At 41.4% G+C, this 24,731-nt stretch overlaps 4 protein-coding genes across 6 annotated transcripts; 3 read left to right on the forward strand and 1 right to left on the reverse strand.

The window, feature by feature from the left end:
* Positions 1-913: 913 nt before the first annotated feature.
* Positions 914-8,642, reverse strand: LOC112560055 (gamma-aminobutyric acid receptor alpha-like). 3 transcript variants are annotated; one of them, XM_025231624.1, is made up of 10 exons: positions 8,101-8,641; positions 6,542-6,545; positions 6,257-6,377; positions 4,552-4,646; positions 4,138-4,205; positions 3,538-3,767; positions 3,230-3,312; positions 2,664-2,804; positions 1,646-1,798; positions 914-1,143 (listed from the first exon to the last, which is right to left on the reverse strand). In XM_025231624.1, exons 3-10 carry the CDS (start codon positions 6,304-6,306, stop codon positions 932-934), a joined length of 1,032 nt encoding a protein of 343 aa, XP_025087409.1. In that variant the 5' UTR covers positions 6,307-6,377; positions 6,542-6,545; positions 8,101-8,641; the 3' UTR covers positions 914-931. The 3 variants fall into 3 exon arrangements, with proteins under 3 accessions (XP_025087409.1, XP_025087410.1, XP_025087411.1); XM_025231625.1 differs by lacking the exon at positions 6,542-6,545 and having other exon boundaries at positions 6,257-6,374; positions 8,101-8,642; XM_025231626.1 differs by lacking the exon at positions 6,542-6,545 and having other exon boundaries at positions 6,257-6,378; positions 8,099-8,642.
* Positions 8,643-9,448: 806 nt separating this feature from the next.
* On the forward strand, positions 9,449-18,877 carry LOC112560057 (GTPase IMAP family member 4-like). Its single transcript, XM_025231628.1, has 5 exons — positions 9,449-9,679; positions 10,407-10,588; positions 11,966-14,937; positions 15,671-15,843; positions 16,994-18,877. The coding sequence occupies exons 1-3, from the start codon at positions 9,667-9,669 to the stop codon at positions 12,518-12,520; spliced, it is 750 nt and encodes a 249-aa protein (XP_025087413.1). The 5' UTR covers positions 9,449-9,666; the 3' UTR covers positions 12,521-14,937; positions 15,671-15,843; positions 16,994-18,877.
* LOC112559688 (immune-associated nucleotide-binding protein 9-like) lies at positions 14,922-17,518 on the forward strand. The gene is made up of 3 exons (XM_025231022.1): positions 14,922-14,937; positions 15,671-15,843; positions 16,994-17,518. Exons 1-3 carry the CDS (start codon positions 14,922-14,924, stop codon positions 17,516-17,518), a joined length of 714 nt encoding a protein of 237 aa, XP_025086807.1.
* Positions 18,878-20,268: 1,391 nt separating the features above from the next.
* On the forward strand, positions 20,269-23,258 carry LOC112560052. Its single transcript, XM_025231620.1, has 4 exons — positions 20,269-20,404; positions 20,880-21,554; positions 21,943-22,103; positions 22,391-23,258. Exons 1-4 carry the CDS (start codon positions 20,389-20,391, stop codon positions 22,805-22,807), a joined length of 1,269 nt encoding a protein of 422 aa, XP_025087405.1. The 5' UTR covers positions 20,269-20,388; the 3' UTR covers positions 22,808-23,258.
* Positions 23,259-24,731: the final 1,473 nt, after the last annotated feature.

The raw sequence follows: 24,731 nt of genomic DNA on the forward strand, positions 1-24,731 counted from the left end.
TGAGGGGCCTCGCTAAAGGTGGTTTGGGGGCACAGGGTTAGGTAGATCAGCCGGATCAACCAGTGTAGCATAAGGGCTTGTGTTGAGGCCCTGGCTCAGGTTGCCATCTCTTAGCAAACACGCGACACTGGGCAATAGTAGATGCCAGCGAATACCCAGTCTTGTAGCCAAGAAAAAGCCACTGTCGGCCCAGGATTTACGTGGTTGCTGAGCTTCAGTTGAAGGGTCTGCACCTCAGGAAGCGTGGCGGCCGAGGTCAAGGTAAGCCACCCAGTACAAGATGTTGAGGGCGAGGAAGGAGACTGGAAACAGGAAGCGTGAGAGTCTGTCAATCTTGCTGACGCTGTTCAGCCCCAGGGCGTTGCGCACGTGCTTACTGAAGCGTGCACGGCGCGTGGTGAGCAGACAGGACAGTGCTGCCCCCAGGGTGGACACGCACGTGTAGGGGCAGGGCTTCGACTCCAGGCGATCCTGACTGATCTCCAGCTGCTCCAGGTCCTCCGAGGCCAACTGGGGCACACAGGATATTCTTAGATTTGTGGGGGACCAGACATTGTACATAAACATCAATTATGCAGACATTATTTTTTTACCATTTTGTTTTATTTTTGGGGGGTTCGTTTTTATTTCACTGTAAGTCATTAACAGTGTAGCCGTCTTGTAGTTAGTACAACTTTTCTCCTTTTTCACTTGATATGAAAAGGAAAGATATTTTGCTTATCACACCAACTTTCGTACATAAAAATTATTGTAATTTGATCTCTCTTTCGTTCAGAAAGCAAGAAACAGATATAATCAGAAATACGAAGAGAATAAGACGAAAGAAAGAAAATATTAAAGGCAAAAATTACTCGAACTGAGTTATTCTCTATGTTTTCAGAAAAAAAAAACTGATCGTCAGAGGTGATGACGGGTCATCTTCTCGTCCTCGTCAGTCGTCATCCATGCCGAACGGCTGCTCCGCGGGTTCGGCGGTGCCGTACTTGGTGTAGTGGTGGACGGCGGCGAACTGCACGATGGTGGCGAAGACGAAGAAGAAGCACATGAGGACGTAGATGTCCAGCGCCGTGGAGTACGTCACGCGCGGCAGGTCGTCACGGCTGTCCAGCGCCAAGTACGTCATCGTCAGCATCGTCATCGACCCTGTCATCAGACGATGACTGTAACATTCGTCTGTCTGACCGATGTTTACAAGATGTACTCAAGTATATCAGGATTACTATGTCCATGCATGCATCAAAAATGTTTGTCAGAAGGTCAATAAAAATGCATAAAAATTACCAGCAGATAGAAAATGTATCCGTGGTAGTTGTCGAAATATTAGTTTGAGGGGATAATTTCTGACAAAAACATTTGTGCTCACGCGCATTTTTAATTATACTTCTTCGCTATTTATTGTGCATGCTTGAAGTTTATTTTTATAAACACGAAACACTAATTCTTTTCCTAAATATCAGAAAGTATTTTGGACGATTTAAGGGAGTTCTTTGACTGTCTTTGACTGACTATTTTCCAATGACATTTTGTCGAAGTCGTTAATTCTGATGAGAGAGAAAGTGTTATTGTGACGTCATGACGAAAGGATGGAAATGTCAAAGGTCACAGTCTAGTGACAGAGCAGGAATGGCAGTGACGGACAACAGACCGAGGGCGATGCGATCTGACGTGGCCTCGCGGTTGATCCAGAAGGACACCCAGGACAGCACGACCAGCAGGCAGCACGGCACGTACATCTGGATGAGGAAGTACCCCGTGTGGCGCCGGAAGTCGAAGAAGACGGTCAGCACCGAGTGGCAGGCTGCTCATGAGTACGCAGAGGTGAAGAACACTTTGACATTATCGAGTTTTAGCAAACCGTCAATCAAGATTCACACGTCGCCTTCTATAGCAATTCATTCCTCTCATAAGTATTTTAGTTATAATCACGTATCATTTATCATTTTATTTATTTAATTAATTTGGTAAATTTGTATTAACTGATTCAAGTTATGGTTTGTTACTGACGGAGTGAGCGGAGTACACTGTCACAATAAGCACAGAAGAGAAGAACAAGAAAAGCAGCAACTAAGGAACAAAGTCGCCAGCTCTGAAAATAAATGCTACATGCAGAAACAACTTGTCCGAGACGAGATCTGAACCCAGGATAGCCAGTCCTCACTGTATTGGTGACAGACGCTAACCGTAGCGCCACCAGGACACCCACAAAGGGGTGGGCAGTAGGTCATCCAGCAGTTCGCATGAATTTCTTTGTAAATAATTGATTTTAGACAAGTATGTGTGCGGACTAATCTGCGGGTAGATTAATTTCTGTGTGTAGATTAATGTCTCTGGTATGTTGAACTGTGACTACTAAGAAATTTGCTGAATTTAATTTCACCAGAAAAGAAATAAAGAGTAGAAATAAAAGAGCGAAGGGAGGCGAACTTTAGAGATCACATAATTTGGTTTCATTCACTTGAGGAATATGGGGGTCAGGTTACTGGGGGTCTTTGATATCTCCATCTTCTTCCTCCCGTTAAGGAACATCGCAAACAATCACAAGAACATACACTGAGTGTGAAGACAAAACTGCGAATGCTTGGACCTTCCCTCGTATCCTACCCGAACTTAGCTGCACTTAGTCTGCATGTAAGAGGACCACAGCACCCGAGGAGGGTACTTACTTCCTTTGAAGACAGCGGTAGCGTTGGCAGCCGGTGTACCCGTGAGGTCAAACTGGGACAGGGTCATGTCACGTGACGCCACCACAGCCTTGCGGTTGCCGAACCGCCATTCATAGATGACGTCATTGTTATTGTAGCCGACTGCAACACAAACGTTCGCACGCACGCACACACAAACACACACACGCGCGCGCATATACACAAAGGCTACGTGAACAGAAATTATTATGACTAGTACATGCATCCTCAAGCAAGTGAGGTGACCGCGTGTATAGATATTTAGTTCTTCGCCTAGAAACAAGGTTTTATAGGTCGAAACATGTCCACCTGGATATAAGGCTTGACAGCTCAAAACGTGTTCATGGTGATTGGACATGGCGTCTCAAACTCCTACCCACTAACCCTGGGCAAGTGTATTCCCATCAGCACCTCAAAACAGTAAAAAAAAAAAAATACACTTTGGGCAAACCTGGAGAGATCTCCATACGGACTGTAACTGTTCATTCATGTTTACCGACACATCACAGAACATCAACATCGTCAGACTTGCACATGCAAAAACTTACAGCTTGCAATGTAGAGAGGACACTTCTGTGTGTCCATTGGAAATTTCTCTAAGTGCATCGGGCAGCTGGCCTTTATTGTTAATCTGTTCAAACAGAATATTCGAATACAACTTCTAATTAGCACAATTATGAGCAATCACATTAAGGCAACAACTGATCATCAACATTGAGTGCAAATAATATCACTGTTAACACGGACACAACACGCCGACATCTTGAACAAACATAACCCAAATATTAATGAAGTTGATGTGTCACTGTAAACACACTTGACATGACACTTGTGACACAGACACGCAAGCTGTCACCTCTGTGAGTAGAGAATGCTGCCGTCGTAGCTCAGGCGAAAGAACTTGTTAGGGGAGGTGATGGTGTGTACATAGGAGTGGCCGCCGTTGATGAAGATGGTGTCCGGATGCCAGATGCGCTCCAGCATCTTGACGTTGAGGGAGACGTTGGACACCTGCTCCACGGTCTTGTTGAAGGACAGACGCACGTCCTGCCACACTTGCCGGAAGTAGCAGTCCATGGAGTAGATCTGCAGGATGGGAGTAGGACAAACAGGGGAAGTGCTGGGTACTGGATGCTACTCCTTGTTGGAGTGTTATCAGAACAGACCAAAGCTGACCCCTGACCTTTTCCATTTGTGAGAATAAAGATATCACTGGTGTAGTTATACTAAACTGGCAAAAAGATAAAACAAATATACACATAGGTTCGAAGTCAGAGAGAGAGAGGAAGAAACAAATGAGTAGAGACACAGGAAGTCAAGTACAGAGACAAGTACAAACATGTGGAGAAATAGGAAGGTACAGGTTGCTCAAGGAATACAGCCATAAAGACGAGTAGATAGGTAGAGAGGCGTAGACAGGTGGAAGAGACAGGTGGAGAAACAGAATTGTATTAACCATGTCCCTTTCGGATATCGGCCCCATGGAGCGTATTTCGATGTCAGCTTTTACCACTAAGGGTGGACCTGCCACAAGACAAAATGCAGAATTAAAAAAGTTAATATAATTCTTGGTTAAAAGTTTAGTTCTTGCAGTCTAGAGATACAGTAAATGTGTGTACAAACAAGTAACAAGTTACAAAATATTATCGCAATAGGGGTGCGCACACACACACAAACACAAACACAAACACTTTAAGACACAAACCCGGAAAAAATATATGAATTTGTAGTGAAGACGCCTGTATTAAACATTCATACTTCCCAACATTTCTGAACTCACTCACTCATTCACTCACGCACTCACTTACTCATGCACTCACGCACTCGTTCACTCATTCACTCACGCACTCGTTCACTCTCACTCACTCACCACCGAAGCCTGGGCGAAGGCGTCGGTCGTAGCCCCACATCAGGCCGTTGAGGAGGGAGGTGAGGTTAGCAGGGTGCACTGTGCCCACCCGCCAGCTGCAACAAGATGCAGACGTGGATTACACTTGCTGCCAGACACTCGGTTTCACGTGGCGACATCGGCCACAGTCACAAGCACTGGCTGGGGTCAGAAGATCGGGGCTGACACAAACAATCGAAATGTCTGCAGACAGATTTGTCTTGCCAGCAGGCTCCAATGTCCTGTACACCACATTAGCACCGAGCAGCGAGACTGAACATGCGTTTGGATGTCTTCTGAGGCTCAATTGAGCTTATAAGCACACTTTTAGGTATGAAAAGGAAATACATAGGATTCTGCGAATCAACCCGAAGAACAAACAAAATGAAAGCAAGAAAGAAAAAGAAAATATAAAAGCATGCAGACGCCACTATTTTTTGAAAGCAAAAACTTAAAAATTAGCAGATTTTTTTTCTTTAAGACCCTTCTTACCAGAACAAATGTCGAACCTCGACAAATCAGGTTTGAGAAGTTGTGTGTAAAGATGGCAGGAAACCAATGGTTTGGGGATTTCAGATTCAGGAGAAGAGAATCAGGCTACGACTGACTTGCTGCTACCGAGTCTGCCCCACCCACCAACAGCTTCAGCAGGTCCCAGTGAAGACCAAGAACATTCCAGTTAACTGTTTGACTGCTTTTCTCGACTTTTGTCCAACACGTAAAATCAAGAATTCATCCGAAGTAGGCAACTGTCTGTTCTATAAAATCAAATGGCGCCAAGACTACGTCTTCATCTTTTACATCAGTTGCGCATGCGTCAGACTAATTAAGTCAGTTAATGAGCTTGTTGTGAGAGGGTTTTGTGCTCAACATAGGGGGTCGGGGTGGATACTAGGGGATGGGTGAAATAGTATGCCGTAGACTGTGTTCTACAGTGTAACAGTGCTGACTGCAGTTTTCAGCCACTTGTTACCAAGAGAGCAGAAGTGAAAATTGTCTGACGGGTAAGAGGCGACATTGACTTGACCGAATGGACCACTCCCCAAACGGCCTCGGTCAATAGGCACGACAGCAGCCGCTGGATACAAGCTCTCAGTCAATAAGAGAACTCATTCCCGCCTACAACGGACACGCACAGTGAAGTGTGGATGGCAGGAGAGGAGGAGAGGGGAGGGGAGGAGGAGGGGAGGGTAGGAGAGGGTGGTGTAGCAAGAAATGCAGAAGATTATTGCGCACTAGTGCGCGTGTGGGCGAGGGTGTCGGTGTCTGACGAACTGCTGTGGGCAGCGGAAGTGGTCCAGGACCGGAAGCTGCGTCAGATCCTGCTGTTGTTTTTTTTTGTTTTTTTTTTTTTTTTGGGGGGGGGAGGGTAGGGTTCATTCGCAGAGTTCGATAAGAGACTAGCTGTCAGAAATCAACGGTTAGCAGTCAATTACTCCTCTTCTTTCTATCTCTGCAACTCTTCAAATTCAAATACACCAAGGAAAAAAGAGAAGAAATAATAAAAGGTGTGAATGAGTGTTCGAGAGTGAACGAGAGGTGACATCATCATCATCATCATCATCATCATCATCATCATCATCATCATCATCATCATCATCATCATCAGCTTCTTCTTCTTCTTCTTCTAGATAAAGAAAGCTAGAATGAGAGAGAGTAGAGATGAACAAGTAAACCAAAGTTTTACCTGAGCAAGGACAGGCCTAAAAGAACGTTCGTCATCCAATGACTGGTCATCTGGTCGGCAGCGCGTGTCAAAAGGAAGTCGTCGTGAGGGAGAAAGGTCTCCTTTTGAATCCTGAATCCTGTGCAGAAAATGTACAGCAAAGTCCAAGATGCCAAAGTGGTGCTGTAAACTCACCCAGTCTTGCAATGGACCAGGCAATGCTCTAGTAGGACTACATGCGGGCCTCTTACATTTATACTTTTTTTGTCCTTTCATTTTTTTTTTTTTATTTTTTTTTTATGCTAGAATCCTTTCTCGAGCTTGTACGACTGTCTCTTGAAAAGACAGCGCTGACATTTTAAGAAGGAAAATTCGTCTGCGATGATGCCGAAGAAATAAATGGTTTGTCTAACAGTCTAGTCACAAAGTTTGTACACTTCACATGTTTACAGTAAAGAAAAGAAATATATTTCTGGGAAATTTTTCTGCCGAAAGAAATATCTTATTCTTGTCCAGGTCATGATTTTCTTTTTTACAGGGTGTGGGGCGTTTTGGTCATCACGTGGTCTTTGTATGCGCCTTAACTCTTTGATATGAAGTGAGCAGCTTTCTGTGATCAAAAGATAATTTGTTTGGCCCCTAATATCTGATAGTTAATAATTAAATTATTAGTAAGTCACATTGCATAGGACTTCCTCTAATACCCGATGTTTAACAATTGCAATCGCACCACAAGTATTCCTTGTGTACACTAACAGGTCATCAACAAGATGCACAATGAGAAAGAAAACAAATAAACAAAGTTCTAGTGTACAGTGATATTGTTTAAACAATCAGATCGACAGTTCATTTCCTTCTCCTTGTACATGTTGTAAGCCGGACAATGGTGTCATTCCTTGGGGAGCAATTAGCTGCTTATTTATCAGGTGATCTGTTATTTGTCAACATTTTCCGCTGTGTTGACTATCATCATATGTATAACTGCTATTAACAGCTGTTTGTTAATTAACTCCTGAAGTTCTTACCTGTCGCCTATTTACATCTCTATTTATCATGTATTTAATGTCATCATCAAGAAAGTGATCAGCTGAAATCTCTCCAGGGAAAGCTTTTGTGTACCACCAGGACTTAACAACGAGGCACTCCACCCTGTGATACACGGGTACAAAAGTCAGAGGTGGATGAAACGAGCGAAACTCGCTAAGAGCTCAGAATTTTTATACAAAAACAACAACAGGTTGCTCTTGAACATCCCTCTGATGCTCAGGTGAGCTGATGCTGTCGATTAAAATCAAAGAATAATAAGTAAACGCAATGGCCACACTGTTTACGGCAAACAGATGAGTGTAAACACGAGACAAAATAATGACTGAATGGAAGCCTCATCGATGTTAATGGTTTTGACTGCTAGCTTCATCTTGATGGCAGCATCAGTTTGAGGGGAAATGTGTATACACCAGAGCTGAAGCTATTTTAGTTCAATTCACGAAATAAGGGGAGGAAACATCCGGGCAAGCGGTCGTGGCATTATCATATGAGCAAACGATAAAGTCAGTTGTGATTTTCAGGTCATGTATATGCCAGGGTCCCAGACACTGGTCAGTGTCCAGTGTACAGTGTACACGTCATCAAACATCACCACCAGGAGAAGACCACCCGCAGGAACTAGTCGTCTGACCTCTGGCTTGTCCGACAGTGATGTTAGGGAGGGGGCAACGGGTAGGAAGCTTTAGGAGAGGGGGTAATCCGGATACGATGTTTGTTTAAATATAACTCTAAACAACAAACTGTCAAGCTGTATTGAACTCTGAAGAGCACTTCACAGAATATCAGAGAAGAGGAATAAACAAGGAAGAGAGACCTACCAGCTGGCAATGCCGCAGAAGAAATTGGGCGACGAGGGTGGTTGTCAGTGGCTGTGGTGTAGACCGCCCGCCATGAAGTCAGCGGCGAGGCCCTCGTCTATCGATCAGCATCCTCCACACGCGGCTGCTGCTGCTGCTGCCACCACTGGCACCGCTCTCTCCATTCCATTATTCCCGTTCGCACCATTCAAAAAAAAAATTACTTTCCCATGTTTCTGAGACCTCGATGTCGGTACGGTTGTTATTATTTTTTGTAACGGGGACTAAGTGCAAGGAAGACACAGAATCAACAAGTACCAACATTTTGGCAATTACAGATGTTGCACCTCGTATTTTACTTTTTGTGTGTAAACAAGTGTTTTCAGGCGATGACTAAAGTACATGTGGAGCTAAAGATCTTTGCTATCATCACAGTACACGCGATCACTGGTCTAGTCACGTGTTTGTAAACTTGTTTATTCGGGCCGAGTGTTTGTAAACTTGTTATTTGGGGTTTATAAAACATGGGGCCTTATCCATGAAGCAAAGTCACATCAGTACCTGGACTACAACCCTTACAAGCTTTCTATCCTAACAACCCCACTGTAGCCACAACTGTGGACAATACACACGACTGAAACCTCTAGGTATCGAATCTCCGAGGTCTGTAACTGTTTCTAACAGCATGGACATTGCCACTTTTTTAACATCATCATATTGTTATTTTGAACTCGTCTCATAACAAGAACACAGAATGTGAACACCACTACCTCAGACACTTTCAAAAGATACAGGCGACATATTTATGAGTTATAGGGACGACCTCTAACCCTACAAGTCTAACCCTACAACCTGAGCTCAGAAGCTTTCACACTCAATATCAATGTTTTGTGTAAAGTGTGTCTAGTCCGGCGGATCTGTGATAAAATCGCTAGATATATCCACTAGATAAACAAACTCAGTATCAGCTGTTTCTATACCACATAAAGAGAGATCGTTATTATATTGTTTGTTTTCTATCTCACCATATTTTGAGACGAATCTAGCGAGTGATGTTTGAGGGAATTCAGACTTCGTAGGTCTCCACACTTCATTATTTCGTTTCTGTTTTATCAGGTGAAGTCTACGAAGAAAAATAGAAAAATATCTGATCTTTTTATAATTTAATATTTCACAGTATTTTTAAACGCGCATTATACAAGCAGAATATATGGCACAACAAAATCAAAATCCCGATAATGTCATTTGATGACGTGGCGTTCTCTTATTAAAACGACTAAATTATGTAGAGGACCCATAACTTCTTGGTTTTCTTTTTTCTTAGTGTGAAAAGAAAGTTTTTCTTTAAATGTTTCAACAAAAATAAAACTTGTTTTTCTATTGTTTTGGACAAATTAATTATCTGTCAGGATAGTTTCTGACGGTTAATGCCTCGCTATCCAGGTGTGAGCCTCCAAGTCAGGTGAGTTGTTAACAATTCTTACTTTCGGTTTCGCGGTTGTCTCCTTTGCGCATGCGTGAATACCAGGAACCGTTGTAGTGATTATACAACCGCTAGTGTTACTTTGTGTGTATTCACAACAAATCATGGCCGTGTCAAGTAAGTCTTTTACAATATTCTGTTTGTGCATTCAAATGTATTTTCAGTTTCCGAAGCTGCTTACATGATAACTTTCTTGATCTTCATCTTGTTATCTCCTTATCAGGAAGCGGCATTTGTCTTTGATTACATGTGTACTCAGGCGATATGATCAGGGTAAAGACAGTCGATGGACTAGGATATCGGGCACGAGGCTGTATGTGCAGATGAAGTGAGGCAGTATTGATGATGAAGGGGATCGAACTCATACGAGGGTGTGAAGTACAAATGTCCGCCTCTCCGCGTCTAACCCTGGTTCTGGTCCTCCACAAATGTGTGGCCCTCTGGTAGAATTACTTTGATTTAGTGGCGACTTACCGATGAAACTGGATGAAACTGTCGTTGAAAAGCTCGATAACAGCGAGGGAAAACTCAGTAGGAAACGAGTTCACACCGCCAGGTGTGGTGTTGACACCAGGGGACACAATCCTATTATATTATACTCACCTTGTAGGCAAGAAAAGCTTGGGGCGAGACATCTTAGTTCTAGTTTCTACACATGTGTGATGTAGGAGCTGCTTGAATGTTTTCTTGTGTGTTTTTATCTAAATTTTACTTAGTTTTAAGTCACTATAATTAATGAAATGATAGCAACAAACACAGAATTTAAATTTGACATTAAATTTCAAAAAAGAAAGTTCAACGAATAAACTCATCATCTTGTTAATGCGATTTGTGTTATTTGCAGATGAACATTATCGTATCATCCTCCTGGGAAAGTGTGGAAGTGGAAAAAGCTCCACGGGTAACAGCCTCCTCGGGGAAGACAACTTTCAGACAGCATCAGGTGTGGGGGGTGTGACGATGGAGCTGCAGCGATCCGTGGCGGTGCAAAAGGAACGAAAGGAAGGACAAAGACGAACAATTGAGGTAACACACTGACTATAACATATATTCACGGGTCTCTATTTACTTTCTGACACCAGTTAACTCTGTACACCCATTCAAGTTCGCTAAAGAGCTTGCAAGTCGGTGTCCTCGTCTCATAACCTACCCGTCTCTTGAACCGGGTGTACGCGCACTGGGTGTGTACTTATTGTGATTCAAACTTTACACAAGAGCGCCACCAAGGGTTCATTCAGCGTCGAGAGAGCTATTCCTCCCATATAGGACACCAGTTGGAAAAGAGCCAATCAAATTCCACAAATGTTAATGATAAATAAATCATGCGTAGACAGGTTAAATGCGTTTTAACAGTAAAAGCTACGGTCAAACAGTGCACCGCTCGGCGCCCCTCCCACTCATATGACCTTTGTTACCTGCGGAGTCTGGTTCCCAGTGCATAGACAGCGTGGCGAGCAGCTGGTGGTTTATGGTCACTAATATTTTCTAGGATGCTCCGATTTCTCGTAAATCACAAACTCCGTGTGAGCTTTCGTCATACTACACTCAAGCAGCTACCCACGCACATATTTGCAGTGTTGTCCATAGGAATGGGAATCCCATGGGAATCCCATGGGAAACGTCCCATGGGATGGGATGGGATGGGACAGCACACATTTGTATTTCCCATGGTAGTCGATACTTGATATTGCAAAATAAATTTAGCTGTTTTTTCATTCATCAAGGATTTAAAAATCTTTCCCTCTGAATCATCTATTGTATGTTGAAGTAGCAGGAATTATAGAACAAAAGCCGAAAAATGGTTTTCAGTGTTGTCCATAGGATTGTTAATACCATGGTAATCCATGGGAAAACATCCCGTGGGATGGACGGGATGGGACAGGCATAAATTGCCATGGGACGGGATGGGACGGGATAGAAAAATATGTCCCATGGACAACCCTGCATATTTGTGTATGCATATAATTATATGTGTGTGTGTGTGTGTCCTGATAAACTTTTCAAAATATGTCAGTATTGCTCATGCTATGAATAGACCTACTTATATTATTCGAGCAATCATGTTGCTATGGAAACAAAATGGCATCAAAAAGGTACAAGCAGCGCAAAGCACTTGGCGCAATGACAGTCAAAGAAGATTGGGTATTGTGTGTTCCAGTCTCGCCTAAAATTATTTTGGGGGTTGGTCATCTGTAGCTTTTGTTTCCAAAGATACTCAGGTTCCTTTGCACTATTCCCAGTTTCCACTATTATGCGAAATCATGAAAATGTAAGCTCTTTTATCAGGAAAGTAATACAACCTAACGAGAACATAACCAACCTTTTTAACAAGTGTCTGAAAGGGATGCGGGAGAAAGAAATTAGTGTTTTACCCCCAGTCAGAAACTATATCATTATTTGCAGGTGACGGACACGCCAGGTTTCTCAGAGACCAAAGCAACAACCCAAGAAATGGTAACAACGGTGGTGAAGTCTGCGACCGTCTACCGACCTGAGTTTATCACCTTTGTCTACGTCATGAAGTTTAACGGCTACACCCGACATGATTTTCTCATGTACAAGCGATTCCTGGAGACCTTCGGGCCAGACATGATTAGGTACACCATCACTCTGTTTACAGGAGGAGATTACTTAAAGAGGAAGAACCACAGAGACGAGCTGGAGAGGCTGATGGGTCAAGATTTCTTTCAGCTGTCCAGCAACTACATCGTGTTCGACAACACAGCCTCTCCGACAGACAAGAAAAACCAGACCTACCGCCTGCTGGATAAGATCAAAGATGTCCAGGCGGTGAATAGCAAGAAACCATTTACATTCGACATCCTAGAGAGGACCGATGAGTACTTAAGAAAGGCTATAAAGAGGAAAGTATCTGAGGTCGACAAAGATGAGAAGGAAAAGAAACCCAAGAAGGCGAAAACCGATGTCGGAAAAGCGGTGAAAGTTGAAGTTATTTAGGAATAAACAGTTCACACATCATATAGAGCTTCTCTTACTCTTGACACACTCTTGCAGCATGCACAAAAAGACAAGAAGAAGAAAAGCTCGCAGTGAGACAGGAGAAATAAGGTTTCTCAGCTTCTATTTATTGTGTTCATGACAGTAGTTCAGTGCATGGTTTACACATTATTACTTTTGTACTGTACTTTCTGTACACCTTACTACTTTCTGTATGGCATTTGTTTTAACGATTCAAAAAGATCAGAGGGTGTTATTCCTCCATTTAATCATGACATATATATTTATATGTTTTACTAACAAGATGATTATGTATAACAACATCTTTACCTTGCACATTATCTGACGTATGTTTAGATTTGTTTTAATGTTTCTTTTTGGGGAATTTAATTTGTAGTTTGTTTTTAAATTGATTAATTGTTTTCATAACACCTCCTTACTGTACAATTATTGTAGTCGTCAGAAAATTTTAACTAAAATTTCTGTTATGTGAAGTAATCACAATTATCATTGTCTATCGTGATGTCTTATTGCAATCACTGAAACATTTTCTGTACTTAGACGATTTTACTTCAAAGGATTACACAGTCCACTAGTGACAATAGCAGCAAGAGCCACGAAAAGATAAATGTAAAAAGAAAAGGTAGAACCAACATTAAAACATAAGACCCATTGTCAGCAAGAAAATATTATTAGACTAACAGTTTGTGTCAGGCTGCCTTCAGTCCTCGTGTCCCAGGGCAAAATCGGAAACAAAGAAAAGCATCTAGTTCTTCGTTACTATGCCCAGACCCCACGGACACCACTTACTGTTTCTGTACCCCAGGGCATCTTTGCCACCTCTTAATAACTACAACTCAAGGGTAAAACAAAACTTGTGGGGTCTGAACACCGTGGAGACGAGACCATTTTCCTTCACTTACCCTATATCCCCAGGGCAACTACTTACCCTCGCTTGATAACGGTGGCTCGGGGTTCGAACCGTGCCAGCTGGCTGCCAAACAAAGGTTATTGACACACAACAGTCAGTAGAAGTTCAAACGCAGTATTTCATTCACCTGAACTGCATGACATGTTATGTGAAATGTTATGTGATTACCTGTTCTGATGTATATCATCCCAGTTTGTTACTTCCCTACACTCCCCTTTGTCTTCCCCCTTTGTTGTAGCTGTGGATCAGCTCACATTAGTCTTCTTGTACACTTCCCCATGTATGTTGTGTATCAAGCTGGTCGATTTTAAAAAAGTCAATAAGCAAGAACATTAAAAATGTTTAGTTTAGAAGAGTGATAAAAATGTTTCGAAAGCTTCAAAATAGTTTTAGCATGTGCGCGCGCGTGTGTGTGTGTGTTTGCTTGCGTGTGTGGTTTATTTACTACATTTGATACACAATCAACATAGAAAACATTTTTCTTTTCCATTCCTTAAATCTGACTCCAAGTGCAGGCTAACAGAATTCCAGAAAATAAACTTTCTGAAAGACATTCACATCCGCCTCGTACTGTACATTAGGACAATCCTTATTTTCAAGCAAAAGTAATTACATTCTTGCTGTAAATTTCGATATAATAAAAACTGAAAACTGGAATATTTTAGAATAAATATTTTACGATATCTTATAAAATTTATTATATCATAATTATCTATAGCATATGATATCTTTACCGTCATCATTTTTCTCATTGCTCTTTCCTCTTAAAGCCACAAGCATTCTGTCCTTCAATCTTCAATCTGCAGACAGAACATCACAAAATCAAATCGCGAGAACAGTAATAACACTGCACATTAAGATGTCCGTATGTGTGTGTGTATGTTATTACCAATGCCCGAAGTTTAGTCAGCTCCCTCATTGACCGGCCATTGCCCACTGTGGCTGAGAGGTTGAATTCTGTGTATGGGAAAAGTACTTCAGCCCATTCTTGTGGGTCCTGCAGCAAAGATGTCCATGCAATTTAAGTAATGAAGCAGACGAAGGGTACGGAGGAATACTCACTTGCAGGTCAGCAGCTCAAGTTAGTTTGCAAGTTCAAGGTGCGAAGATGTATAAAAATTCACATGCAAAATTCCCACCGACGAAAGTTGGAGATAATATGTAGCATCTGTATACCAGGTCCCAGTGATCCAAGAAGAGTTCTTGCAGTTGTCATGAACGTCGATGGAGCTTGCTACATACTATTTTGATTGTATGTGTGGTCGCGAACTCTACGCCACATCTGACCTCGATCGCTCTCAAAAAGCTGTCTAACCGGTCTTGCCTCGGTGGCCTAGGACACAACAAGAAAGTTCAGCCCACGGTTACCTCCTTTGCGCATGCGCGTATTCCTGGAATCCTCGGCCGCCAGACGTAAACACTCCTGCGATCGTACAACTGATATTATTCTGCGTGTATTCAAAGCTAATCATGAGCAAACCGTCAGGTAAGTCTTTTACAATATTTTGTTTTTACATTCAAACAGATTTTCAGTCTCCGAATTTGTTTCGCTGTTAGCAGCTTATAACACTTAGGTTTCATAGAAAACTTTGTCTTTTTTTTTCAAACTTTAATTTCGTACATCATGGCGCAAACCATACAGCCAGATGATGTATATCTATATTTGACTGGTTGTGTGTACGCGCGATATGACCGAGATGAAGACATGATGGGACATGATCTCGGGTATGAGGAGGACGGTCTAGAATGAGCAAGGTAGAGCTGGAGTTCAGGGTGCTGCACCTCCATACTTCTCGACATTTCCCGCCAGTCGGCACCGGGTCCTGTTCCTGGAAAAATCGGTGGTTCCCATTAATTCTAGTGCTTTGATTTAGTGGTGACTTGCTGAGGAAATTGGATGAAACTCTCCCAAACCATCGATGGGTGTGATAACAGTGAAGAATATTTATGACGAATGCACAGTGCAAAGTATTTTATTCAAAGGCAGTCTATTAATAGATACACCTTGTAACTATTGAGGAGATTCCATTTGCTACGACGAGACAGGAAGAAAAGTGTGAGGATATAAATTTTAGTTCTAGCCTCTAATCAAAATCGTCTACACGATTTTCAAATATTTTTCGAACGGTTTAATGTGTCGTTTGGGAAACTTAACTCTGCAAAAATTTAAATAACCTATAAAAAAGCAAGTGTTAAATGCAGTAATTTCAAACTTACAGAGGAACATTTTCGTATCATCCTTCTGGGAAAACGTGGTAGTGGAAAAAGCGCCACAGGTAACACTCTTCTCGCGGCAGAGAAATTCCAGACAGACTCAGATGGGACAAAGGAGCTGAAGAGATCCGTGGTGGTGCGCGACGAACGAAAAGAAGGAAAAAAACTAATAATTGAGGTAACACGTGACAGTGATCGTAAAACAAATTACAGGTAAACTGCTGAGCCTCGTTTCGTGTGTTGGATTGTTGATTTCTTGTCTTTCAGTTTACTTTCAACTTTTCTTCCCCTTCTTATCTTTTGTCCTCCTCTCCCCCTACCTTCCCTCTCTCTATCTCGTTGGGGACACGCACACAGCCAGGTGTGTATTTTATGTATAAGATTCAACACCCAGTTAGTATCAGTAGCTCACAGGCACTACCAAATGGATGCCAAGAGAGCTGTTTTTCATATAAAAGGCCCCAGTTAGAAAAGAACCAATCAAAGGCCCGAATTTTTCCCTGTGCACCCCGTTACAAGACCACTATTGCCCGCCTTTTGTGAGTATAGAAGTGTTACCCGCGCCATCTTGCTTCCAATGCGATGACGTTTTGCACGACTGACAGACGATCACGTGTGCAGCCTGTAGTTCTAGGTCACTCGTGTTCTAGGCTGCTGCCATTTTTCGTAAAATATGACAGCCACTCAGCAGGGAATTTTTTCTGGCAAGCATTTGAAATGATGTCACGTTTAAATATACTTATGTAGGTCAAGCCACCAGACGTACGCATACATATTTAGGTATTTGTGTCTACAGAGATATATTCATACACACACTTTACGAACACTGTCAATGTTGCTCTTGCAATAAATAAGTTTAGTTAGAAATCGTTGTTTCGGTTTATGTGAATAATCATCAACGAGATACCAACAGACAGCGGCAAAGACCTTGCGATTGAAAAAAAGATCGGGTGTCGTGGGTTCCAATCTCGCCTAAGTACCTGTTTACATCGCGGGTCATCTGTAGTGGTTCTTTTCCTGCCTGCCCCCCCCCCCCCCGCCTCTGTCCCCTTCCTGCAAATACTCAGGTTCCATTTTCATCTTCCCAGTATTGCCCGACTTCTCGGAAAAAAACTCCTTTTCCAGCGACGAAACGAAACGAAAATTAAAATGTCAACATAACCAACTCTTGGCTTCACAGAAGTCTACAATAATGAAACTAAACACTAGAAAGAAGGACAAGACTTACAAACAATGTCCTATGTCTCGTGTTTAATGTCATCTCAACATACATAGACCTTCGACAACTCATGTAACCTGCTTTTATTGTTTGCAATATTTGTGTTTAGGTAACGGACACACCAGGTTTCTCAGGGACCAAAGCAACAACCCAAGAAATGAAAACAACTGTGGTGAAGTCTGTGATGGCCTACCGACCTGAGTTTTGCATCTTTGTCTACGTCATGAAGTTCAACGGCTACGAGAAAGAGGATTTTGAGATGTACAAGCGATTCCTGGACCTCTTTGAGCCAGAAATATCCCCATACACCATCCTTTTATTTACAGGGGGAGATTACTTAAGGGAAAGGGACTACGGCGAGGAACTGCAAAAACTGCTGGGTCAGAATTTCCCCGCGATCTCTGATAACTTTCTTGTTTTTGACAATAAAACTTCCATACTAAAGAGAAAGAAAAAACAAACAGATGAACTTTTGGATAAGATCAGAGATGCTATGGGAAAGACCAAAGAGAAACCGTTTCAATCTGACTTACTGAAAGAGGTCGACAAGGCAGTAAGACAGGCTGTGAAGAGGGGAGCGGGTAAGGTGAAAAAAGAAGGGAAAAAGATCAAAGTTGATAATGGGGAAAGTTGAAGGCCAAGGTACATCTAGATGGATGTGGTAGTACTTATGGAAGTCAAAATATTGACGACAGCTTTGTTCGAGGTTTCAAAGATGTGTCACGTGACTTAAAAAAGTATTTTAAGCATATTTTATTCACTCAATTCAATATTTGTATATGAGAATTATCATTGCTACATATACCATTCAGAGTATCTTTACCTCCTGACACATTCTTTCAGTACGAACAGAAAGACATGAGAAGATAAAGAAAATATCAGGGAATATGAGAAAGAGAATTAAAGGGAAGAAAAGAGTATTTACCAGATTCTACTCTTTGTGTTCATACCAACAGTTCAATGTATGACTTCCATATTAAAGTACATAAATCCTCATTATGCTTTGTTACACCATATCTTTAAAAAATTTTCTGTTCTTTACAATTTTCAAATAATCATCAGAGATGGTTTTATTATTATACCTTTGTATATCTATATAGGTGTCTTACTAGCAATATGTCTAAAATGTTTGCATATATCTACATATTAATATATACATACATATCTTCTTGTACTTCAAATAAAATATGCTCTTTAGAAAAGTGAAACTTTTGAAGGATGTGCATTTAGTGGTCAAGACTGGCTGTAGCTCTTGCCAGAATACACTAGGACCCTGACATTGCCATAAGACAGGATTGACTGTCTCTTCCACAACAAGATACACAGAAGTTAATCTTTCTCATTCTTATGAAAAGGAAAATGCTATAAACTATTCATCACTGGAACGATTTTAGTTGTCCTGTCATTTATTTAATACAAGTTTCCAAGGTATCTTTTCAAAATTATCATTTTATTTAATCACTGCAGGCAGAAAAAACTTTGTTAAAGATTTATATCCCTTGCAATCTTTGGCTATACTTTGCTATCCTTTTGTTTGTTATCTTTAAGAATTTTAATTTGTAGCTTATTTAGAAATTGTTTAATTGCTTCTGTAGCACATCCAAACTGTAAACAAATTGTGGTCGTTGAGACACATTTTATTGTTTACTGAACAGTTTTTTGCGCATATATGCAATATCTGCATTATTCATAAAAATGTCTACATGCATGCTATACTGATGGTGTCATGATGCTCGAGGGACTGTTTCAGTCTTTAATGAATACAAAACTTGTTAGAGATTAGGCCTGAAGCCAATGTGTAGTTGACTCAATGAATAAAGTTTAAAAGGATGAAAAAAACAAGCCATGCTTAACAACTATCTATGGATCCCTTAATCTCTACTTCGTAATCAATTCCCAATTTTTGTATATTTTCTTAAAAAGAAACGCTAATAATGCACTTTGTTTCTTGTCCAATTTACACTTGCAAATAAAATTGTTGCTTCTGGTTGAAGTATCTCGTCTACTGTCTGTTTGACAATGTGCATCGATGCAACTAGTTACTAGTGTAATATATTCGCTCAGCACTACATTGTATTGTATTATTGTGTGTTAACCGTGGGGTTTTCTAGGCTGTTCAATTATCTCCCTTTCACTGCCACACACGGTACATGTCAACAATACAAAACTTTTAGCAAATGTAAACAACTAGTTTTTATATCTGTGTGTAGATGGGCTTGCGACCCCATTGAAGTTGTATGAGAACAATCAGGTGGACTGGACTAGGAAACCATAATTTATTGCTCCTTGGGCACAGACAGGTTGTACTGGATGCGAGAACGGATGGCTAACCCATACAACAACAACAACAACAACAACAACAACAACAACAACAATCATCCTTGACATTGATGGTTCCCCCAGTCTACAGTTTAGGCCAACAAGTGTCCGACATTATCTTTCCCTGGATTTCCAAAGAATGAGCAAATGCAAAAGCTTTGGCTTGTACAAATTCGTTTGAGCTTATGTTTATTTGTGCATGTGCAAGGATGTCTAGGTGTGTAGCATGTGCGGAGACATTGTTAGCTTGAACTCCTAGGAGGAGGTTTTGTATATTAAATAGTCATGATAATTTTATTGTAATTATTGTTATTAACGTACTTTCACTGCACAACTACAAACATAAAGTTGTGCATTAGAAAAAAAAGGTTTTCCGGAAACTTTTTAATTGTAAGCATACATTTTACAGACTTCAAACAGCTTTTTCTCTAGGCTTTTTATAGGAGCAGAGAATATTTACGAAAAGGTTGATTGTGGAGACTCAGGGGACAGTAGTGCCAGGTAGGCTGGGAATTGACACTTTGTGAAGTGTTAACACACTGTAGCCAAACTACAGCTTGACTAAACAGAGCAGGCTGTTGTAGGCTGATAATTTTTGGATTATGTTATTAATATCAAAATAGCCCTTGGAGGAAAAAAGGTTCCCCACCCCTGATGTAGGGACATGTCTGCAGTGACAATGAATCCCATATTCCTGATAGAAGATGTAAAGGTGATGTTGATGTCGCCCACCGTGATGTGATTTGTGGACGGATTGGTGGATTCTCAAGTATAGGATGGCTTCCGGTTTATCATCGTTGAGTTTGTTTTCTAACAAGCAATCTTCGACATCACTAATAATGCTCATGGCAGAAACATCGCCACGGTCAAGGGCAGATAATATGTCGGTGGTCACTTTAATTAAATTTAATTAATGTGTTATCAGTACTGTGAAAAGGTGGGTATGCTGCCTGAGCATGGGGGTGGTTGTGTTATAAGTAACCCGGAACTGCGTCGGAACTGCTTTCTCCATGAGTAGATAAGACCACACAGGTATGCATGGACCGGTGAGCCACTGGTTGTCATGACGTAGTTGCTTGTATTTTTAGTTACTCGTGCATTGCGCATGCGCCGTATTGTCCTCTCACCACAGCGCGACACTCGTTGGTGCAGACGGCGGATTGTTGACGTCTTTCTGTACACGACATGGCGCACAGGCCAGGTATGTCTTCTGGTATTATTATAATAATAGAGGAATCCTAAGTCTGAAAATGTCTGTGTCCACCAAACCTAACGCGTTGTGTGTTGTAAGTGTAGGTGTGTACCTCAGTCTTTGTTAAGACATGGCTTTACGAGTTTTTAGACGTTCCAGAAATATTCCTGATTGTTATATTTTTGTATGAGCTGACAGTTTAGTGTTGTGTACAAAACGGTTGTGGAACTAGGCTTGTGTGTGTGTGGGTGAAGTGATTATGTTGCGAAGTAGTTGCTGCAGTTATAATCCACAGGTAAATTGCCTCCCGAGGTCGTCAGTGAATTCAGATATCTCTGGCCTGAAGGTGTGGTATACTGTTGAAACTGTTCTATTGCTTCCGTGTCTGTCTCTAGCCTAAAGCTGATGACATGATCCGAAAAAGACAGACATAAATCCTATGGACGTGTGTCAATCAAATGATTCCAGTCATTTTGCCTTTCAGATCAAATTGAAGCGTGGGCACAAGAGGAAGGCCTTGACCCTCGGACTGTTGAGATCCTCAAGGACGAGGGTTTCACCTCATTGTCCCTACTGCGCATGCTCACGGCCCATGACATTGAAGTAACCTTTCAAGTGCCCCGCAGGTTGTCCTTGGCGCAATGTCTTGTCCTCAAGAGAGCCCTTGCCCTTCTGCCGACTAGCACTGACCATGTGGATGCTCAGGTCAAGTCTTGGGCCAACAAGGAGGGGATAAGCAACTGGACACTCACCGTGTTGGAAAGAAAGGGACTGACATCACTAAAGAAACTGCTTTTGCTCAAATCAGAAGAAGTAAATGAATTCTTCAATACTGGAGTCTTGTCCGGAATAGAGCTGTTAGCTTTTAAGAGGGCCATTGAGGTACTTCAGAACAGCCAGATTTGTTCTAAGATGATCCAAGAGACCAAGAGAGAGAACTTACAGACAACTGCAGATAAAACAGGGACAAAAGGAACGAACTCCGTAACAACGGGAGAGAAAAATCAGCAGCAGGTGTCGAAGTTGTCGGGACAAGCGAGTGTTCCCTCCTCTGACACAGGGCAGTTAAAAACAGTCAGGGGGTCGGTAGCTTCTGATGACGGTAAAAACGAGAGTGGGTCTGGAAGCATGCTGAGCAGACTATTCAGTGGCAGAACAGGTATGTGCTGTTTCACTTTCTCCAGGTAGAAATTGCATTCGCTTATGTCATGTGGGCGGTCCGGTGGGCGAGGGTTATCGCTTGTCACCAAAACAGCGAGGGTTGGCTGTCCGGAGTTCAACTCTCGTCTCGGTTAATAAGTCACTATGTTTAACAGTCTTTCAGTTTTTAATGTGGTATCGTGATGGCATTAAAATGTAACCTCCAATATACTTTCCATAATCAGCATAAAAATTAAACGTTTTTTAAAAAAAAAACAGTCATGATATACTTTAAAGCAACAGGCTGTTCGTGAATGTATTTCAGAACATCACATTTTTGAAGCACATGATTACCCAACAGATACACACCTCAGTTTTGCGATATCCCTTTGTAATGTTTTTGTCAGAAAATCTTCGCCTGGTGCTTGTGGGCAAGTCTGGAAGCGGGATAAGTTCCACAGGAAACACTATTCTGGGGACCAACAAGTTCAAAGTTGGAAATGGGGTCAAAAGTGTCACTAAAGTCTGCGAGTTTAAATCCGTGAAACAGAGATCGTTGACCATCGAGGTAACTGTCACAGAGCTACAGGAGCTAGGTTACAAAGCTTTGACAATGTTCTTGCTTAACCCATTTCGTAGCAATTTCAGTATACTGCACATTCTATCAAAATATCACCAGAAGGAAATTCCTTGATCTGTAATTTTACATTAAATGTAGAATTCTGTGTTATTACCAAATTAGTGATGTAGCTATGGATTTCAAATTTCGAAAATATGAGAATACAGAGAAAAGCAAACGTAGGATAGGCAGATAGGAAGACAGATGTGAAAGAAGAAAATATTTTGTGTCCTCAGGTCATGGACACCCCGGGACTGTTCGGTGACCTGTCAAACGAAGACGTCGCCAAGGACATCGTGGGTCACGTGCGCGAGATGAGGCCGGACGCCGTGCTGTATGTCGTCAGGTATGGCCGCTACACGGAGGAGGACTTCACGACCTTCAGGGAGCTCAAGACCATGCTGGGCCCGGATCTCCTCAGTCACGTGATCATCGTCTTCACGGAAGGTGACGAGCTGAAGAAAAGCATGGGAAGTGTTCAGACCCTCATCAGCAGCGCCAAGGACCTGCTGGGCAGAGTATTAGAAGAATGTGGACGTCGTGGAGTTGCTATTGACAACCATGCCAAACAAAGAAAACCCGAATGCGAATCACTCATACTGGAGGTCCGTAAACTGACCCGAGATAATGAAGGGCGTCGTCTGACTGTATAGAAACCTACCTGAGCATGTCTCGTGTACTTTTTTTATCATCCTGTCAAGTACGAAACTTTGAACCTTATTTGACCTACGTGTTCTTCACTTGTGGAGAAGGTGGAATGGGGTGAGGAGGGTAGAGGAGACAGGAATGAAGGCCTTTGACATTCATACATAGGTCTTCGATATGATATGAGTGCTTTTCGACATTTACCCCCAAACTGGTTTTACAAGCATATTCATCGTGAGCAGTATCACATCGAAAATAAATACATACACAAGGCAACATACCGATCATTCTTCAAGATAGACAAGTAAACACATTGTGTCGTTGAAACATACAAGCATGCACATGCTATTATTAATACAAACAACATTGTGTCATCAATATATACAAGTATACACATTATATCATTGTTCAAGAAATATTTGTATCTAAAGGAAAATAAATGGAGATATCTTAAACATATTGAAGTGATTTGAATATTGTATGTGTGAGCATGTAAGAGACGTGAGCTATGGTCATTATGTAATTATGTTCACTTGACCCACTGGACCAAGATTATCTGAAATCTTAAATATAGTTTCGTTGCCAGTCTTCAAAAGTTGCAAATACTAATTAAAATTTATGTTATTTCAGTAATAAAATAAGCGGTTAGCTCAGTATGGGGTACATTAATCCCGTGTGCTTTTTGTGCACTTTACTAGTTCAGCAGAAGGACTAAGCAGTTATATTGCAACATCTTCCATTTTAAACCTGTGTAAATACCTTCTCTACTGTGGGTATGTTTCTATATTTTGAAAGTTATGAAGACTATCCGTTTGTGGTGCCTACCACGTGTGATACCTATGAACAAAAGCGAATAATAATAATAATAATAATAATAATAATAATAATAATAATAATAATAATAATAATAATAATAATAATAATTTCTAGATAATTCGACCACCGTAGCACGCATGAATACTGTTTATCGGAGTTCAGCTGTGGTGGATTGTATTTATTTATTTGCATTAATAATAATTTGTTATTGAACAGAAATATTCGGTGATCGTCTAAAACTTAGCTCTCAGTCACTTGATGGACATCTATGTTTAGACTGACCATTTTGAACAGATTTTATTGACAGTCTCAACGTCGTTAATATCTTACAGAGAGATGTAGACTGTTCGATGACAGGCGATTCCAAGATGGAAGCTGCTTACTTCTTGTAAGCTTGTTGTTCTATTCCATGTCTTTACTCACATTAACGGAAAAACATTTCTGAAAATTTTACCAGAGATATCCTTGACCTTTTGTTATTTTGAGATGCAAAACAACCTATAAACATATAATTCTGTCGACAGTTTATGAGAAACACGGAGCTGATATATTTTTCTTGACATTCGCACTTCATTCAGGAGAAATGAAGCGAAGATTAAGAGGAAACAAGATACGCTGGTCACAGTGACTGCAAATCCACCTTTTCACCCGGGTTCTGAGGTAAACAACTAAAATTTAAAGAAATAGGACATGTGTGTGTGTGCGTGCGCGCGCGCGTACATTCGTCATTACCTATGCACGTTTTCTTTAGTTTGAAAGTAAGTTGATTTCCTCGCGTGTGTGTGTGTGTGTGTGTGTTCGTCCGTGTGTGGGATTTTGAGTGTGTGTGTGTCAAAATTTATTAAAATCTAGATTTATTGTGAAACCATTTCTACAATTTTTTTCTAAGAACAGTGTAACTCTATATACACATTTCTGATGATGAAAGTTTCAAGGAAGAAATGTTTCCACGGCGTTTAAAGGTCGTGCTTGTATTTGTTCTCCATCCAGCACTTTAGAATGTCAATGACCGTTAGCTGTGAAGTTGTATTTGAATCATTTCTCAGAAACCTTCTTTCAGGATGTCTTGTCATTAAGGTGGGTGTGTCACATACGTGCCATTCCCAGCTTAAAAAC

Source organism: Pomacea canaliculata, linkage group LG3 (assembly GCF_003073045.1).
Source record: "Pomacea canaliculata isolate SZHN2017 linkage group LG3, ASM307304v1, whole genome shotgun sequence".
Classification (NCBI taxonomy): Eukaryota; Metazoa; Mollusca; class Gastropoda; order Architaenioglossa; family Ampullariidae; genus Pomacea; species Pomacea canaliculata.

Coding starts and splice junctions, on each gene's coding strand:
- LOC112560055 (XM_025231625.1), bottom strand. CDS start 6,306: ATGACCAGTCATTGGATGACGAACGTTCTTTTAGGCCTGTCCTTGCTC. Junction 3,768..4,137: donor CGATATCCGAAAGGGACATG/GTTAATACAATT, acceptor CCCATCCTGCAG/ATCTACTCCATGGACTGCTA. Junction 1,799..2,663: donor TACCGCTGTCTTCAAAGGAA/GTAAGTACCCTC, acceptor ACTCATGAGCAG/CCTGCCACTCGGTGCTGACC.
- LOC112560057 (XM_025231628.1), top strand. Junction 10,589..11,965: donor GACAAAGACGAACAATTGAG/GTAACACACTGA, acceptor CATTATTTGCAG/GTGACGGACACGCCAGGTTT.
- LOC112559688 (XM_025231022.1), top strand. Junction 15,844..16,993: donor GAAAAAAACTAATAATTGAG/GTAACACGTGAC, acceptor ATTTGTGTTTAG/GTAACGGACACACCAGGTTT.
- LOC112560052 (XM_025231620.1), top strand. Junction 21,555..21,942: donor ACTATTCAGTGGCAGAACAG/GTATGTGCTGTT, acceptor TGTTTTTGTCAG/AAAATCTTCGCCTGGTGCTT. Junction 22,104..22,390: donor AGAGATCGTTGACCATCGAG/GTAACTGTCACA, acceptor TTGTGTCCTCAG/GTCATGGACACCCCGGGACT.